The sequence below is a fragment of the Hydractinia symbiolongicarpus genome, chromosome 1 (assembly GCF_029227915.1).
Source record: "Hydractinia symbiolongicarpus strain clone_291-10 chromosome 1, HSymV2.1, whole genome shotgun sequence".
In the NCBI taxonomy this organism is placed as follows: domain Eukaryota; kingdom Metazoa; phylum Cnidaria; class Hydrozoa; order Anthoathecata; family Hydractiniidae; genus Hydractinia; species Hydractinia symbiolongicarpus.
Window position 1 is genome coordinate 15,587,188 of NC_079875.1, and position 19,300 is coordinate 15,606,487.

At 34.1% G+C, this 19,300-nt stretch overlaps 2 protein-coding genes across 2 annotated transcripts; both read right to left on the reverse strand.

Annotated features, from left to right (window-relative positions):
* Positions 1 to 1,205: 1,205 nt before the first annotated feature.
* LOC130655183 (uncharacterized) lies at positions 1,206 to 5,389 on the reverse strand. Its single transcript, XM_057457941.1, has 5 exons — positions 4,308 to 5,389; positions 2,714 to 4,243; positions 2,208 to 2,326; positions 1,866 to 1,922; positions 1,206 to 1,345 (listed from the first exon to the last, which is right to left on the reverse strand). Exons 1-5 carry the CDS (start codon positions 5,387 to 5,389, stop codon positions 1,206 to 1,208), a joined length of 2,928 nt encoding a protein of 975 aa, XP_057313924.1.
* Positions 5,390 to 5,503: 114 nt separating this feature from the next.
* Positions 5,504 to 7,984, reverse strand: LOC130655273 (uncharacterized). The gene is made up of 4 exons (XM_057458042.1): positions 6,965 to 7,984; positions 6,778 to 6,898; positions 5,607 to 6,727; positions 5,504 to 5,539 (listed from the first exon to the last, which is right to left on the reverse strand). Exons 1-4 carry the CDS (start codon positions 7,982 to 7,984, stop codon positions 5,504 to 5,506), a joined length of 2,298 nt encoding a protein of 765 aa, XP_057314025.1.
* Between the last annotated feature and the right edge of the window lie 11,316 nt (positions 7,985 to 19,300).

The following is a 19,300-nucleotide window of genomic DNA, read 5'->3' on the forward strand; positions in this document are numbered from 1 at the left end:
GGTTAGGTAGCAAACGAAAAAAATTGTGCCAAAGTCGAAGTCATATGAGTTTGTTGATAATCTAATGAAAATTGTTGTAAACGAAAAGAAACGGGTGCAACGATCTTTAGTTCGGTATCCTAGCTTCCAGATAGATTGAAAATATTGCTTTTATAAACATCCGAATGAGGTTATTTTTTAAAAAAAGCAACAATAAGTTTTTGTCCATGTTTATATTTTTGTAAAAACTTTTATAATTATAAATTCCTAATCTTTAAAATCCTTATACCCAACGCACTTTTAGTTTCGGTCAGGAACTCTCTCACGTATTTTCTCCAAAGACATGATTGAGATAACCCAACCCTATTTACAGTTAGTTTCACTCTTTTTAAATCAAAACTGCCTAGCGGATGTTGTTATGCATTTTCACACAGATTATTTTTGGTAAACGAGAGTTGCAAGCTTTAAAAAGCCATCAAACATTGCACTCAGAGAGACATCAACTTTTTCTTTGAATTGATACACTTGGAATGGATGTGATGTGGCAAGATTTACCTGACTCTATCCTATAAACTTCTGCCAGGAATTGAACCTGGATCTCTTACAGATTTTCTCCGTAAAAATCTTACCATTAGACTACAGAAGTTTTACACTAAAATGTATTGGAAAAGAATATAAGTAGTAACAACCGCAGATAGTCAAACGACATGCACACCTACATATGTCACCCAGCAGCCATAATCTGCGCTATCAAAAAAAATAACCACATCATTATGGTCAATACTAACATTTTATTCCAATTGCATAAAAAATTACAAAATTTCGGCAGTACCACGTGTGCACGAAGCGACAGAAAAAAGCGTCCTGATCATTTGAGTTCCTGCAAAACAATTGCTGAAAATAAAGAACCATCGAGAATAGGTAAATTTTAAGTTGTGGAGTTGGGTATGTAGTTCGTTAGTTACGGAAAGGAGAGTTGGAGAGTTGCTAAATTTCGCGGTAACGAAAGTCTGTTTCAAATGTTGTTTATAATGTACAAGTGTTGTTTACAATGTAAAAATGTGGGTCTACAAAAAAGAAAAGTTTTACTTGCCGAACACATTTAGCTTACGGTATAAAGTTAAAAAGCTATGTAGGAAGTAAAATCAAAAAAGTTTATACATTGTTAAATATGCACCGGTCTATAGCGGGATGAACAGCGAGATTTCAATCAGTCACGGGCAATATTAGTAAGTGGCTCGTTGGTTAATCCACGGGTTCGCCCGTCCTTTATATGCCGCATTTCGTGTCTCGCTACTTGGAGTACTATTTTGGGCAAAGACAGACAGAATACGGCTTTTATTATACAGACTAACCAACTTCCTGACTATAAAAGTTCTCATACTCAGAACCATCCAGTATATAAATGATCTGGCAATCCTGTCTCAAATTGCTGATGATTTATCTTTTATGTGGTTTTCGTACAGTTAAAGCTCTCATTGCTACAAAAAAAATTTTAAATTTCAACCTAACTAGACGACTAGACAAACAACCTTCTAGGGGATTATCGAACTCATAACCTCTAGTTGAGGACATGAGCCAAACGCTTTATTGACTGAGCTACAATAACTTGTAGCTGTTTTTCTCTAACTCAGTTTTTCATGAATAAAAATATACAGCTTCATTATCAGCAAAAAACAACTAATTTTTACACATAATCAAATTTTAGAAAAATTTCAAAAAAATGTCCATATGTATCAGCAATATTTAAGAATTACGTAAGGCCGCGAAGCAATTTTATTCCGGATTTATGAATAAAATAGAATGGAGATTTAATACTAATAAGGGAGTTCTTACAACCCAACCCCTAATTAGACTGGAGTCCAGGCCAAGTACCGCGTACACACCATAAACATGAATAACCAATAGATAACCAATATTATATATAAACGAACTGAATAATTCTGATATATAAAACATCTACATTCTCGCCACAAACAAGTGTGTTAGGCCTAGGTTTTTAGGGAAGAGAAAATCAAATGAAAAAGTAATCCATGGAAAGGTTTTCTTGTCATACAATAAAAACAAAACAAAAAACGTTCATCGCCACCCACGACTTGACTTTTGCTGATTCACAGTCCTCTATTTAAAGCGTTTACTTGAAAACACCTGACTGGAACTTCTTTTTTGCAGAAACAATTGTTATAAAATCCCTGCCAAGTTGACTTGTTAAACGAAGTCCCCCTTACTAAATATCATCCACTGAAAGTCTTGACATGCTAGCTTTTGACAAAGATCCCAACGCGTGGAATGGTCCTTTAAAATAGAAACATCAATTCCTGGTACTCTAAGGGCTTTCCTCAACCACCTGGAGACAATGCAACTCTTTACTTCATTATGAGGATTAATACAGCAACGTAATAATTGACTTTTACCACTGTCACATCATGGTTTGGTACAGACTAAGTATTCGTTCAAGGTTTGAACCACAAAAGGTTCTTTTTCTTCCGAAGACGTATAAATAGAAAGAACTGGTGGTGCTTTGCCTCGTCTCAAACTAAAAGTAGAACCACTACTCGACTTTGTCAAAAACGGATATCTGTAATATCTCGTAAAAAGGAACTCATGAAAACGTGTCTTATATCAACAAAATATTTTCTGTACTGCCGAAGCATCTAAAAAGTATACATCTACATCACATTCGTCACACGTGGCTTTAAGAGTCACGTGTTAAAAATACATAAATAATTAACACTCCCCACCAAAAACGATGATGTCATCTTCGTTTATAAAGTCAATTTTAATTTCGTCGTTATCTTCCTTGTCATTCTCGTAGTCGCGATCAGACTGTTCAACAGGATAAAGTTTGTTCAAAGTGCGTGTAATTATCGTTTTACGATTGTTGTTAGTTGCGACTAATACCTTTGCTGCACGTATACGAGCGTCCTTGCTTTTCAACAATTCCGTTACTCGACCTATCTTCCATTTTGCTCTAGTTTTAACATCATCGTGTATAAGAACAGCATCGTTTACTTCAATTTCGTAAGAGGACTGTAGCTTTTTCTTCTTCTGTTTGTGAAATTCGCGTAAATCGACAACGTATTCATTTAACCAACGTTTCCAAAAATGATCGAGCACAGTTTTTATGTACTTCGCGCGAACTGTCAACTCGTCACTTTTTTCGCCATCGTATTCTTCATAATCGATACTAACGTTTTTCCCGTATATTAATTGATTCGGAGTTAATGGACTTTCGTTAACATCGTCGTAAATAAACGTCAAAGGACGGTTATTAAGTATGCGTTCAATTGCTGACAAAATAGTCAACATCTCTTCATAATCAACTAAAGTTTTAAAAAGTACTTTTTTCAAACAACGTTTAAGAGACTGAATTAGCCTTTCGAAATATCCACCCTGCCAGGGGGCAGCTTCAATATTAAAACACCACTTAATGCCATGTGATGATGCAAAATGTTGAACTTCTTTACTAATAAAGTTAGAACCATTGTCTGAGTTGATAACTTTCGGAGCTCCATTTTTATTTACAAAACGTTTTAAAACATTAACACAAGCTGAAGCAGACAAATCAGTACTAATATCCAAATAAACAGCTCTACTGCTAGCACAAGTAATCAAACAAATCCACGCTTTATGTACATCAGAACGTGAATAAATATCTCGTATATACAACGGACCTGCATAATCGATTCCAATATTTGTGAAGGCAAAGTTCAACGACAAACGAAAATCAGGTAACGCAGAAGTACTTGGGTAAGTAAACGCTTTACTTTCAAATCTTTTACACAATGTACAGTTACGTAATAAATTTCTAACAACTTGTCTGAGACGCGGTACCCAAAATTGTTTACGCACGTGACAAAGAGTGTCACGTGGTCCATTATGACCAACAGCACGATGTGAATCCGAAACAATAAGAGGCAAAAGCTCACATTGTGTAGGTAAAAACACTGGATGCCGAGTGTCGTATGGTAAAGGTGAATTTTGTACACGACCTTTACATCGCAGAACTCCATCGTCATCCTTAAAAAGACAAAGTTTCACTTTTTCTACTTCAAAATTCTTGTTATTCTGGACCTTCCACTGAAACAGTTTTAACCACTTGAATTTCGCAAACTTAATCTCTTCCACCGACAAATCTTCGGGCCACTCCCTTGTTGTTAGTAATAATGTGTTAGTAGTCTTCTGTTCATATCTCTTCTTTTCTTCTTTACATCTTCTTATAAATCGTAATACATACGCCGTAACGCGCACCAATTTTTTAAAACTATTATAATTATCAACTTTAATGATCTCAGATAAACAAGGATCATTAACTACATCAGAGTCACTTTTTAAACACGTGAACTCTGCTATTAACATTCAATGAAAGTTTCTCTTCACAGGAAGACTCCGGCAAGAACTTGTCTCCAACTTGCAGACGCGGCCACTCGTTTTCTGGTAAAGTTAGAAAACCTGGACCCTCAAACCAGAGACTCCTAGTGGAGAGCTTTAATGGCGAAGAACCTCTGGAACTAATATCGGCAGGATTATCATTAGTGCCAACTAATTTCAAGCATTTTACATCAAATAATCTTCTTATCTCAGTCAATCTATTTTGTACGAAAGGTTTATAAATTTTATCACTGTTTTTAATCCAAGAATACACAACACTAGAATCAATCCACGCAAATATACGTTCGATTGGATAAACATTGTTTAAAGCACGGGAGACTGTATCCAACAGTCTTGCTAACATTAAAGCTCCCAATAATTTTAAGCGAGGTATGGTTTGTGACTTAATTGGAGCAACACGCGATTTACTCGATACCAAAGCAGTTTTAATCTTACCGGTTTCTGTTTCAAATCGAATATAAACACAACATCCGTATGCTGCTTTAGACGCGTCACTAAAACCATGTAATTGGACAGACTTATACGGATCGTTCTCATCATTATAACAATAATTTCTATCAATTTGAATAGAGGGGACTTCGTGTAACTCTTGCACAATACCTGACCATATCTCTAAGTGTTCTTCCGATAAAGGAGAATCCCACTTTACATTCTTAATACATAAATATTGAAAAAAGGTTTTCATTTTAACGATAATAGGATTTATCAAGCCAAGTGGATCAAAAATTGACGCTATTGCTTGTAATACGTTGCGTTTCGTTGTATCGGGCTTCGCATGAAATTTCTGCTTTATCTCCTCAAAATTAAACCCAATTTTATCACTATCTTTAAGCCACTGTAATCCCAAAACTTTTGTTGTGTTGCCTTCATGGTTTACCTCAAGAGGCCCTTTGTAACGTTCGTTAACGAGAGCTTCAAGTTTTGGAGCATTGGACTGAAATTTACGCATATTAAAACTTGCTTCTGCTAAACGATCTTTAACTTTACAATAAAACGTAAACCCTTCGTCAACCGCCATTTAAATCATCGACATGTAAAGAATTTAAAAATCGTTCGGTAAATTTAGGATCAATGTCATCATAATTTTTAATATGTTTCGAAAGCGTTGCGTTCAGCAAAAATGGCGAGGCTGTTAAACCAAATAAAACTCTACAAATTCGCCATTCCTCTAAAACGTTATTATCAAAATTGTCAAAGTCTATAGTATCAATGTTCTTAAACCACAAAAATCTTACATAGTCTCGATGGCCTGGAAACAAGGATATTTGTAGAAAAGCTTTTTCTATATCAGCAATAAAAGCTATGTTGTTGGCTCGAAATCTGGCTAAAACATCGAACAAAGGCGTGGCTATGGAGGGGCCAGGTTCCATATAATCGTTTAAAGAAGGACCATTTTTTTTTGCACTCCCATCAAAAACCATGCGCACCTTCGTAGTTGTTTTTTCTTCCCGTATCACTGGCTTATGCGGCAAAAAATGGGTGTGTCCTACAACGTGTTCATCTGGTGCCTTTTCAATTATTTGACAACTTTCTTGTTCTCGAATAATGTTATCATATTGTTTCAACAATTCGCTTTTGTTTTTGAAAATTTTAATCATGTTTTTTAATCTTTGTTTTGAAAGATCATAGTTATCTTCAAGCAGATCGTGATCTTTTATGGGTAGCTTGACCTCATAACGATCTTTTTTAAATGTCACACCTGCTTCAATACCATGATCCGAAATCTCGTTTTCTTCTGATTTTTTAATTCTCATAGTCTCGATGTTCCAAAATCCCTGAACCAAGTCTTCAAGTGTTTTATTTTCACTCAACTCATTTTGCACTTTTAAAACATGAGTATTAACAATGTTCACTGAAGTATCCAATTTAGTACCCATGACTCCGCCACTTGATGAAATTGCTGTGGGCCCACCTTTGGTGCTACGTTTCATGTCGTTTTTCATAAAGGACCAATAATAATCCCCGCCAATCAAAATATCCACACTTAATGGTTGATTTTTTGGATTACTGTCCGCTAAATCGAGACGACACAGAAAAGGGTAGTTAGATTTTGCACCCTCGATGTTTTGGTTTGTCAAAGGATAGCATATTTCGGATACGAACGCGTTTACCGTAATATTTTCTTCGTCATTTTTCGTTTTAACGGTAAATCTAACCATGTCCAAAGTTTTGTTTTGTTTAGCTCCTCCAAACGTTTTAAGACACATTTGTTTTTTGTCGATTGCTTTCAATTTCAATTTTTCCGCCGCTTGCGGAGAAATGTATGACATTTGACTGCCACTATCAAACAAAATTCTAAACCTGTGACAGTTTTTATCATCAGAAAAAATTTCTGCAGACGCAGTTTGTAACAAAACTGCGTTAAAATCACATTCAGTATTCGCCACGTTATTGAAGTTCCCTCACCTTCATTCTGATCATTGCTATCCTGGTCTCGATTACCCTTATTGCAAATAGACACATGATGACGTCCCTTACATTTAAAACATTTCCATCTAACTGTGCAGTGTCTTGCTACATGACCTGACTGTAGACATAAAAAGCATAATCATTTCCTTTTTAAAATGGAAGAGCGCGCAGTCGGTTTGGAAACAATAGAGCAAAATTGCGGTTTGTGCCCTGGGTTTTCACAAAAAGCACATTTTCTTTCTTTCGCATCGAAATTCCGTCGATTTCCAACATAAAGGGAAGCACCAGAAAAACAAGGGCTTTCCTCCTGACCGGTTGAAACTTTTTCTCGCGCTTCTAATTCAGTTTTAAAAGCTTGCATAACCTCGCTTACTTTCCATGCGTTTTTTCCAAGTTGGCGACTAATAATCAGACGCAATTCTCCTGGCAGTTTTTGCAATAACACAGGTATAAGCATTGAGCCAAAGTTTTGAGATTCAACTCCTAAAGATTGTAAACTACGCACTTGCGCCTCAGTTATATCGAACAATTGGCGTAAATTACGAACGTCAGAAATAGCCATGACAGGCTCCAAGTTTAATAGTTTATTCATATGTCCTGAAATTATCATTTGCGGATCTCCGAAGCGATCTTTTAACAAATTTAAAGCAATCTCATAATTATTATTACTCAGTTTTAAACCGCTTATCGTAGATGCAGCGTCTTTAACAACAAATCCTAACAAATAATTCATTTTTTCAACATTAGACAAGTGATCGTTTTTGTCAACTGCTGCTTCAAAAGAATCAATAAATGAAAACCAATTAGTTGGATCGCCATCAAATTTTTTTATTTCAATTTTTGGTAGTTTAATAGAGCTTGAAGCACTAACTGACCTCGTACTGACTGTGTCACTTCTATCTTGTTTTGATTTTAGGAAACGATCAAGTATTAGCAGTTCATTTCTTACCCGTACTTCAAAGTCACTACTTTCTTGAGCATCTTTTATTAATTGATCTTCCTCTTCAATAATTTCGGAAATCTCTTCCGTAATACTTAAAAATTTTCCAAGTTTGCTCTCTATGGTAGTGTTCAACGTTTGCAATAACGTAAGTTTTTCTTCTTGATAATGTTCATAACAAGGTTTTATTTCTTCTCGTAAGTAATTTTCGATAACTTTTACTAACGTGTTTCTTATTCTTAACTTCTTTTCCAAAGGCAACATGTTTGTTTATAATACGTTTAAAATAAATAATACTCTGTTTCTTCTAACACACACAACCACGTCTTCTTTCCTTTTTTAATATAATAAATAATTTAATAAATAACGTATAAATGATATCAAAACTATCCGGCTCGGTTTGACCATGTAATATCTCGTAAAAAGGAACTCATGAAAACGTATCTTATATCAACAAAATATTTTCTGTACTGCCGAAGCATCTAAAAAGTATACATCTACATCACATTCGTCACACGTGGCTTTAAGAGTCACGTGTTAAAAATACATAAATAATTAACAATATCTAAGTGATAAATTGCTGAGGCACGAGAAGCAGAAGTCAATGCTAACAACATAAATTATTTGTGAGTGAATTGAATGTTGCTTAAATTTGATTCGAAAGGTCATTTTTTCTTAATTGAAAACTCTATTAACCTAGGTCGCTCCATATACCTAGCTTGCAATGGTCTTAAATTGAAAACTCCATTACACCTAGGTTGCTCCATATACCTAAAATGCGGTGGTTTGGAAATTGGAAACTCCATTTTACCTAGGTTGCTCCATATACCTAAATTTCGGTGGTTTGGAATTGAAACCTGTATCAACCAAAGTGGAAACTTTAGGATGCTGATCAATAGTTTTGCCACCAACTGGTTCATGATAAGCTGATATGGCTGAATGATGACAACCTATGGTCCTATATTTTATGACTTTTTCAAACAGAGAAGCTAAGTAATCTAAGACCTTGTTCGCTTGGCAACAAAATGGATAAATTTGCCTCTTAGTACACCAGCTAGTCTATTTAAGCCCGGAAGAGTTGGCAGGCAACTCTGAAACTCCTGATGACAATAACTTATCCTTGAGATATTCCACGCCACTATTCCCAAGGAATTTCCCTTGACTAATGAATGTACCTCACCTATTAGGTCTCTCAGAATGGACATCTGGTGAGAAAGAAGAAGTAGTAATTCTACTGATAACCTCATTATATCCGGATACCAAACTACAGATTGCTAGGCAGATGTTGATATAATAATTCTTTCCACTTTTCCCTACTCCACCTTCCTTAGTACTCTTGGAATTAGAGCAAAAGATGGAAGGCATATAACTTCCTGTGATTCGTCCATTTCTGTTAAAATGCATCTGTTGCTATGTTGTAAGGGTCTGGTTTACAGACCATGCACAGTGGAATCTAATGACACATTCTAGACACATAAACAGGTCTACTTTCGGGAATCCCTTCATGTGACAAACATCTGTAAAAATCGAGGGAAAGACTCTCAATTGGCTTCCACATTCTGACCGCTCGAAGTTATTCCGCAGTAATCGTGATCCCATTGTGTAGGAGGTAAGTCAATATGTCCTTGCAGTACCTCTCATTTTCAACAGAAAAGGTAGAGCTGTCTATCTGTAAATTGATCGATTTTAGCTGGGTTTTTTTGTTAAAAATTAAAAGGGCGAGTTTTACTGCCTGCCTTTAATTCTAAAAGTTGTTGTTCTAATTCTGTACAAAGGCCACCTGTTGATTTCTCTTGATAATATGCTTCTCAGTCCTGTTTGGAAGCATATGTACGGATAGGGACCTGTCACTGTGCCTGGATCATATACTGCCCGTTGTAAATCTGTAGATTGTTTATCCACCAGATTAATTCCCATTTTGCCCCTTGATTCAAATAAATCACTACTAGTTAGTTGTGAAACGCTTTCGACTTTGAAATCTGTAGTTTTTGTAGATAGCGCAACTGTATTTGAGCAGGTAATACTGCGCTGAAATAGACAGTGTTAGGAGGCCAATCAACTTTGATAAATCCATAACAGTCACTGTTTTGTTTTTGTGAACCATCATGCACATATTTTTAATTTTGTCGTAGAAACTCTATTTTCTGTGTTGGTATCATCACTGACTTTTTTAAATTTAAAACAAACTCCAGATTTTGGAGGAGAAAATTACAATGGCAATTACAGTTGCCATTACGACTTTTTTACTGATAAATCAGAAGAATATCGTCGAAATGAATGACTATTCGAATATTTATCTGTTGCAACATGAAAATTAAAATCTTTAGTAATTTCGTAAAGGTTCTACGAGCCAGGCTTAAACCAAAACAGAGACACAGAAATTCCTTATACATTTTTCGACCATTAAAACTGTATAAACTTTTTGAATGGTGGATGAAAAGGCACCCTGAAAAAGGAATTTTTTATATCCAGCTTGCATATGAAATATCCATGTTTCAAATTGTCTTGCAGACAATGCAAACCTTCTATTTTGAAGTGATAGTGGGGTATGTAACTGTTAAGCTTTTTAGATTTTTTTAGAAGGTAGAATGAATGTCTCTTCCTCAACATTTCGCCTACCTCCATATGCACCAAGTCTCTCTGCTCTTAATTCAAGTTCGCAGAATGGGGAAGTAGGACCTGATTGATTGCTTCAACAGATCAATTTTTTATCCTCTAACATCGATGGAATATTTTGATTCGTTATGATCTTCCATGCTTGTAGGAAATGTTTAAGTCTTTCTGCAAGCGGTACTTGTGGGGTAGTTCATGCAGAGAAGAGTTTTTGATCCATGGATGAACCATTTTTAGATTCTCCAGAGGAAGCAGATGTGGATAAAGCAAATTGTTGATTCTAGGTTTCACTCCTAATTTTAAATTTACTGCATTTGTTTTGATTTCTCCAAATATCAATTCTGAAATTTTTAAAAGTTGTTGTTGTTGGTCAAAGCTGCCATGTTCCTTTTTAAACGTAGTACGCTGTTGCTGATTTTACTGCCCTCCACCATAGATGTTTTTCTACTATGCGGAGGGCTGTTTTGAGGTGTTAATCTCTGCTCAAATCAGTTTATCGATAAAAACGTCTGCAATCTTAAGTGCCTTTCGCGAGTCTTAGGCATTAAATACAGTTTATGCAAGAAAAGACTTTTTGAAAGGGAATTTCAAGTATTAGCGGCGACAACGCAATGGTTTCCTTGGCTTTTGCTTTGATGTTATCTGACCGCCTAACCTGACTTTACTTCTAGGCATTCTAATTTAGTATTTTTAGTAACGGGGTCAACTTGAAAACCATAATTTCTCGTTTACCAAAAGTTTCAAAAGCTTAAACTATCGGTTGGTTGAATTTACTTTATCGAAAATCAACTGTAACACTAAAGGGGGATTTCCACTTCCAATTTTATCGGCGGGAACGGGAACAAGAAAAGAACAGAAATAAAAACGCGGGAAAGAAATGTAAACAAAAAGCGGCTTTTATTCCAAAGTTGAGCCGAAGAACTTTGTATTTATTATTGTTGTGTCACTTAAAAGAGAAAAGAAATAAAAAATATAAAAAAATATTGGTCAGACAACTTTTTTTTAGGCTAAATTAGAGATTATAACATTTTACTGAAGGAATGAAATGATAGAGAAATTATACTTGTAGTGTCCCCTACCAACATACATGGGGGAAAGCTAAAATTGAACGAAGGTATCTTCGGTTGAGTTGTAATTGTCTGTGAACTTATCACCTTCGTACTAGTACTGCGACACCATCTTGAATTAAATGTTTGCAAAATTGACAGGATTTGATTGAATATTTATTTTCCTATCCAGCCAGCTCTTGGAAAAAATTTGGATTCGATTCAACTTTTACCCGGGACAGAAAGAGCAGGAAAGTTTTCCCGTGGAAAAGCGAAAAGGGTGAATTGCGCATGCTCACGTGATCATTTTCCGGTTCGGTTCCCGTTAAAAAAACTTAGAAATGGAAATCCACCTTAAGGGTAGATTTAAACCTCCAGAATTTCGTTATTTTTCTCTGGCTAGCTGTAGCTGTGTACATCTTCCGATTGGTAGGCCCAGATCCAGGGTTAGTCAGATGTGTGTAAATTTGACGAAAAATTTATGGTTCACAACCCCTTCAATATGGCCTTAGCGATGTTGACGTCATAATTGTGACGTCGCTACAATGTGGAATGAGAGAGTTGCAAGTCATGGCTAACAGATTTTGACTGATTCATTTTGACTAATCAGTCACTTAGTCAGTCAAGAAGAAAATAGCTTTGGCTTGCAATTTTTCCCATCTTTTTTCAGGGGCAAGTGACGTCGAAATCGTAACGTAATTTTCACATTGTGTGTGTAGCCCAGTTCGCTTGGATCTTTTCCGTACTATAAAGGCCACTGGACACATGCTGGTGCGTGTTCTTGCTTATTTAAAGTATAATAATGGTGAATAAGAGCATTTTCATCTCCTGAGGATTTTTATCCCTAGGTTGGTTCAGGCAGCATTGAAATTTAAGTGCAGATATGTACATTCCATCTAAGGCGAGGTGTGAAGATAAAAGAAATTTTGCTTTATGATGAAAAGCTTGTTTTTTACTCTCCAACACAGCATAACTTGTTGTTAAAAGTTTTAAGTACATTAGCTACAAAAAGGATGAAGGGCATACTCAGAACAGACTATTAAAATGGCCACAAAAAGATTAAATTAAGCTACCTGTCTTTTAATTGATTTTCCTTGAACAGATTTTCTTGTCATTGTGAAGGAATTTTTTCTCAATTAATAGTTGTGTTGTTGTCAAAAGCACAAAATTGGTATAACATAACATAAAAAAAGAACAACACTGGATTAAGAATTTTGTTTGCATGAATACCAACGCAAAGTTTAATTTTTTGTAATTCTTATCGAAAAAGTTTCAAACTGCGATTTTCTCTATACTAATGCAATTTATTCGAGCATAAATTTGTTTTTAATATTTTTGGGATGTTTATATATATATCGTTAGTACTATCAGAGAAGTAAAGAAGTTTTGTAGACACGTATGTATCTTCAAGCAAGATTGAGTAATAAAATTACATTTGTAAAAAATATTATTGGCTTATTAATTACGTTTGAACGTGATTTACACTTCAGCATATGTTGTAGTTTATCTTCTGCCTTAATATGTTTTGGTGTAAATACACAGCTATGAAAATAACCATTTCAGCGTAAAGAAATAGTGGTATTTCAGTGTGAAGAGATAGTGGTATATATAAAGAATACAACAACTGTCTATTGCTCAAATTTATCTTTTATCGTAATAAGTGCTCCCATGGATAAAGTTCATGGTATCAAAGTTTTGTTGTCATAGTTTCCAACAAAATTAGAAAGAAATTATCAAGATCGTTGTAAGAATAGAATCAAGTGTTCTGCAGTAAAGAGAGGGCATATTAGCTTTCTAGCCATAGTCTCATAAATATTATATATAGCTAGCGCGCTATATGCATAACTCTTGGAATTACATCACTAAGCCTTGTAGCTGGATAACTACTATTAATTTGCAGGGATGTGTACCTATATTTAACTCCCCAAAGCTTTATCAAGAGTTAAAGACTAAATTTCTAGCCTCTCTCTGCAATACAAAAATTAAAGAATTCTAATTTTTAACATCAATCACAAGTAATAGTTTCTTGTAACTAGTTAGCAAGATAGCCATGTGCATAGCTATAGTTTCTGTTAAAACAAATATTTCCTGTTTCCCGTCGCTGTACTTCCTTTAATATCACTACTACAAGAATCACAAATATTTGTACTACCCTGTTTAAACAATCCATTTTATCGAAAAGGCAGTTAACCCACAATAATAAAACTTCAAAAGTTGTAAACTTATTTTTCCTTATTTGCGTGTATCCCAAATAAAATGTTCAACACTTGCCCCATTTTTAAAATACGGCCTCGTTTTGATTTACGGCTAATGAATATGGAACATGGGGTATTCCCCCGATCTGAAACGTGATATAGTTTTTATGTGTAACCACAAGCAGTTTGTAGCAAAAATGTTCCTTCGTTATATATAAGCTTGGTAAAAAAAATTACGTACTGTTGACTTGCAACGGGTAATCCGTTGTAATAACCCTCTGTTAGAGGTTGCGGTGCACATATTGGTCTGCGTAAAAAAAAAATACATGATGTGTTCTACGATTCAAACATTCAACTTCCAAGCTGCAAATAACAAATTACATCAACTTCAATTTGGAAACATGAACAAGCTCCAACAACTTTCAAGCTACAACAACTGTGAAACTGCAATGCAATTTCTAAACTTTGAGAATTCAACTTCAATTTGCCAACAAGCCACAACAACTTTCAAACTGCAACAACTTGAAGCTAGATAAATTCGATGTGCCAACAAGATAGAACCTACGTAAATTCAATGTGGCAGCAGCTTAGAAGCTACATAAATTCGATGTGCCAACAACTTAGAAGCTACATAAATCCGATGTGGCAGCAACTTAGAAGCTACATAAATTCGATGTGGCAGCAACTTAGAAGCTACATAAATTCGATGTGGCAGCAACTTAGAAGCTACATAAATTCGATGTGGCAGCAACTTAGAAGCTACATAAATTCGATGTGGCAGCAACATAGAAGCTACATAAATTCGATGTGCCAGCAACTTAAAAGCTACATAAATTAGATGCGGCAACAACTTAGAAGCTACATAAATTCGATGTGACAGCAACTTAGAAGCTATATAAATTCGATGTAGCAGCAACTTGGAATCCATATAAACTTCGAAGTGGTAGCAACCTAAAAGCTATATAAACATCGATATGATAGCAACTTGAAAGCTTCAACAGCTGTGTGGTGGTAGCAAGAAATAAAAATGAAGTGTAAATAATCTGTATATAATAATTAAGTTGTAAATAAATTTGTGAGAAATGAAAAAAAAAGTTTTCCACAAAAAAGCGAATAGTACAGCCGCCGAATGGGGCCAATACAGAACAGAATATTTCGAAAACACAATATATTTTAAATACACAGTACAAGAATATTCTGAAAATGCTTCAAACTTTTTCAAATACGAAAATACAAAAGTACAAATATATTCTCAATATATTCTCTGCAAACTTATACACGGTACACAAATATTTTGAAAACGCTGAAACTTTCTGAAGACACAAAATAAAAAGATTCTAGAAGCATCTTAGAAACGAAAGCAGACGTGGAAAGTAGATAGAAAGTTTAAATGACAATTTTTGCTACAAGTGTGGAAATAAATAAAGATGCCACTAAAAGCCTGGAAGAGTCTAGAAACAAAGTTAGTTTTAAACCGAAAAACCAAAGCTCCCCTACTCCCATATGCAAATATTAAAAAGTGAAAGTCAAGAAGAAAGTGCATTAGGATACTGTTCATGTCACTGGTTTATTGAGAGAAAAACGATCGTAAAGTTATAGTACATGAAGGAAACTTTCCTTACAAGTGGACCTTGATTGCCCTGCTTCTCGTGTTCTGCAAGCTGCAATAAACAAGAATCGATATTTGTGTGCTTTAGATTCATATGTATTGACCCTGATCTAAAATTTTTTTTTCCAGGGCTCCTGAATATGATGAAGAATTCATGGTGTTTTCCCCTCCACCATTCAAAAAAGAATTATCTATATTCGAGAATCGATTTGTTTATCTGCGTTTCACATGTAATAAAGAATGCCGCGGATAAATATATGGATAGGCACAGCAGTTACGTATATTCAACACTATAAAAATCCATTTTCAAGTATACTATATATCTAGCTATAAATAAAATGTCATTTTCTATTATAGGTTAAAGGAGGAACTACTGGAAACAGATAAGGAACCTTTAGGTGTTGAAAATATAAATGATATTATTGCTCTGACCCTTAGTAATATCTCAAATCCAGTACCTATGGATAGTACTTCCAACTTGTTTGAGGAAGAAAAAATTTGTGGTAAAACACTGTTACAAATGCAAGTAAAGTTTGTCCTGAAAATACAGGAAAAGCTATGGTTTACTGTCTAGTCTGCAATACCAGATGTTCTTCAGATGACATTCAAGAACATGTACATGTACATGTTTGTCCTGAAACCCAATAAGTTATGACAATATTACCCTTGCCAGTGAAGAAGGACTGTCATATTTAGATATCTTGGATATTGCGGGGAAAGTCTCTGACCAGAGTATTACAGATTGCATCCTCATTAACAACTACTGCAGTTCCAACGAACAAGAGTTAACAGACTGAATGTTCTATGAGATTTTGCATTTAAAGATTACCATAAACATTTCACGAGAAAGTGGAATAAGGATAAAAAGGAGAACGGAATGGTTATCATAGGATTTTTTTATTATGTAAGTATTTGTTGTTGTCGCATGTAGTTTTTAACTTGATTGTTTTTACTTATAACAAACTTCCATTTTCCAGCAGATTTGTTTGAGTAAAAAGGTTAGCTTTTGCTGGTTAGTAACAAAAAAAAATGGTAAAAGTATTTTTTCAAACTCAGAGTTCTCCGGGATTTTTTGACTTCTTTATTAGGGCTTTATTGAACAGCAGAAGTGTGCTTAATTTATGCAAAAAAATGCATTTTAGTATGTTTAGATCAAATCAAAAATACATATTTCTTGGTAATGAAGAGAGTGAATACAACATTATTCTTAGTTGCAATGACCTGGCAAAAAATATATATCACTCTATTGGTGAAATATTCTGAGTATAACGGAGTATTGCAAATTACTTATGTTATGGTTTGGATAAGAAGGACATTCCAATAAAGACAAGGATGATCAATTTGAGGAAGTATATTAAAAGGTGGTTTATTTATACTCAACAATTTTTAACTTCCTTTTAAGGGTATTTTCCACAGCTACAATATGTTGTACATAATTAATTGCACAAAATTGTATATTCTTGTACAAGATATTGTGCAGATGTAACCACGATGTACAATATATTATGACTTCAAGGTCACAAGTATTTTTAAATCAAATCAGTTTGACTTAAAAAAAACAGTAGCAGGTTCCTAATAAATCAAATTCAAAAGAATTAAAAATGTCTTTTGTTTTCTGCGCGTTTAGGCATTATCGAAACAAAAGTGTGAACTATTTATCATCTTCTTGCATATAACTGTACAGAATTGTACACTAGCTATAAAATATTGTAGCAGTAGAAACCACCCTGGTATACATTCTAATTTAAAGATCTCATTCTATAACCATTTAGATTGTCAATGCTACGGAGACTTCTAAACATGTTGAAATAGTTACCATTGATAAGGGATTTGAAATGCTAAGAAGTGATGGATGTTGTGTTGGATGTAACGATTGAAGACAAGAAATGTGTTGACGTATATAAAAATATTTCTTTACAAACGTGTAGAGTTTGACTTTTTTAGATTTTAGAAGTTACATTAACTTTTATAAAGTTCGGATTAAAAATTTCGAACTATTAAATTTTTGAACATACATTTGTCTGAAGAAAAAACGGCTGAAATTGTTTGTAAATAAAATCAATATGTGTTATAATAAATTAAATTTGCACATATCTGGACAACTAAAAATTTTAATTTAGTGGATGCAATAAAGTGCTCACTGGGACGTTTAAATGTTTGATGTAAATTTTTGGAAGTTCTTCCAGTATTATTTTTTATGTCTTTTCATCACAAGAAATTATTTTTTTCTCTGTGTTTATTGCGATTCTGTTGTGTTAGTTGCTAACAGATTGTTTTGGCTTTTAGCCATCTCAAATAAATAAACGATTCTAATTTTGTTGATCAAACTTTCTAAAATTTATTACGTTACTACTAGATTAAATCCGTCGTATATTTGTTGTCTTACGTTTCACGTGTAATAGTACGTACATGAATACTATCCATGATTATGAAAAAGAACAAGAAATAGCCTGCAATTCTAACGCAGTTTCCACGTAAAGAAAAACTAGCACAACAGAGTCGTTTTTCGATCTTGTAATAATTAGCCATAAAATGCGACGAAAGAATCCATCGATAGCACCATATAACAGGAATCCATAATGCTTTGAATTTTTATAACCGCTAACAAAACCACAATAATTCAGTTCCAAAAATTGAAAGTGCTAAATCGTAGTTCAAACATTAATGCATTCAAGTAATGAGTTAAAAGTCAAACATGGAGTGTAAAATTGTCTTTTTTTTATTTTATACGATTATATAATTTCAACACCAATAGGATCCAACTTCCTCAACAAAATTCTGATACCAATAACATCTTCGAAGTTTGTAGCACATCGTTCTGTATCTAAGTAAAGATGTCGTCCCTGACAACTCACCAGAGATAATGCTTTTAATTAATGTATTGATGCTAAAGTCAACTCGTCGTTTTGCGTTATGCTTCTTAAACCTGCGTTTAATCATACAGACACTAATATCTAGACCGTGGTATTTTTCTTTAGAAATGTAACGATCGTTTTGTAGTAAAAGTCACGTCTAAAATAATACAATATTATGTTGAATTCTTTTTTGTTGTCGTTGATCGTTAAAGAATTGGATTGTTTTATCGACTTGCTTAGCTTTCCATCGCATTTGAAGTAAAACAGAGCTTTTCAGTTTTGTTGAATTCGACGAATATGACGAAATATGATATATGTATCCCTTGCTCCTACGAAACTATATAACTAATCTTTTTATGGTATAACCTTTTTCAATACTTGTTTTATTTTGAAATATTCATTCTGTATTCTTAAAATATTCTGTTCTGTATTAGAAATATTCTGATCTGTAGTTAAAGCTTACCTCCTACTTGAAACAAGTTGATTTCATACAAAAGAGCTTGCAAAGTTGTCTCCAAATTTTTTATTTTTTTGAAAAATTTTTATTTACTTCTCAAAATTTTTGAATTTAGAAGTTCCTTTAATTGTGCAAAATTCTGACATCATCCTGCCGATGCTGAAAAAAAATTGCTCTTATCAATAATAATTACAATGATTACTATTCATTTCAACATGCTTCAAATCTCAACCTAAATGGCTGAAAACATATATGCATCATTATATTTTGGAGACGTGACCTTGAGAAATGAATTCGGAATTAAAGAATGCAGAATTTATTTCCTGAAGGTGATATGACTTTATTGATGCTATGTACTAGTTTTTGCACGGTACAGAGCATATCCACATTACTTTTCTGCACTAAAATGTATTTTTAGTATTTTACAAAAAAAAAGGAATTTAGTAATGGGGATAGTGTATAGTAAATTAACTTTCAATTTTTTCAGTATCAACTGTTATTTATTTCTATTTCCATTACAACAGTTAACTTATTTCTCTCTTTCCCCAGGGATAATGTCACACCACCCAAGAACAGGAGAGTTTACATGACGATGATCAACACTTACGATATGGATGGTATATACTGAGATTTTTTCTTGATAAACCAAATTTTGGTTTGATAAGAATGTTATAATAAGACCACGTCACTAGCCATGTGATACAGTAGCCAAAAGTGTGACATCATTTTCTTATTAACTGGTCACCAAAACCCGGATGTTTTTGATGTGATTAAATAATAACATTAACATTATCCTATAAATCCA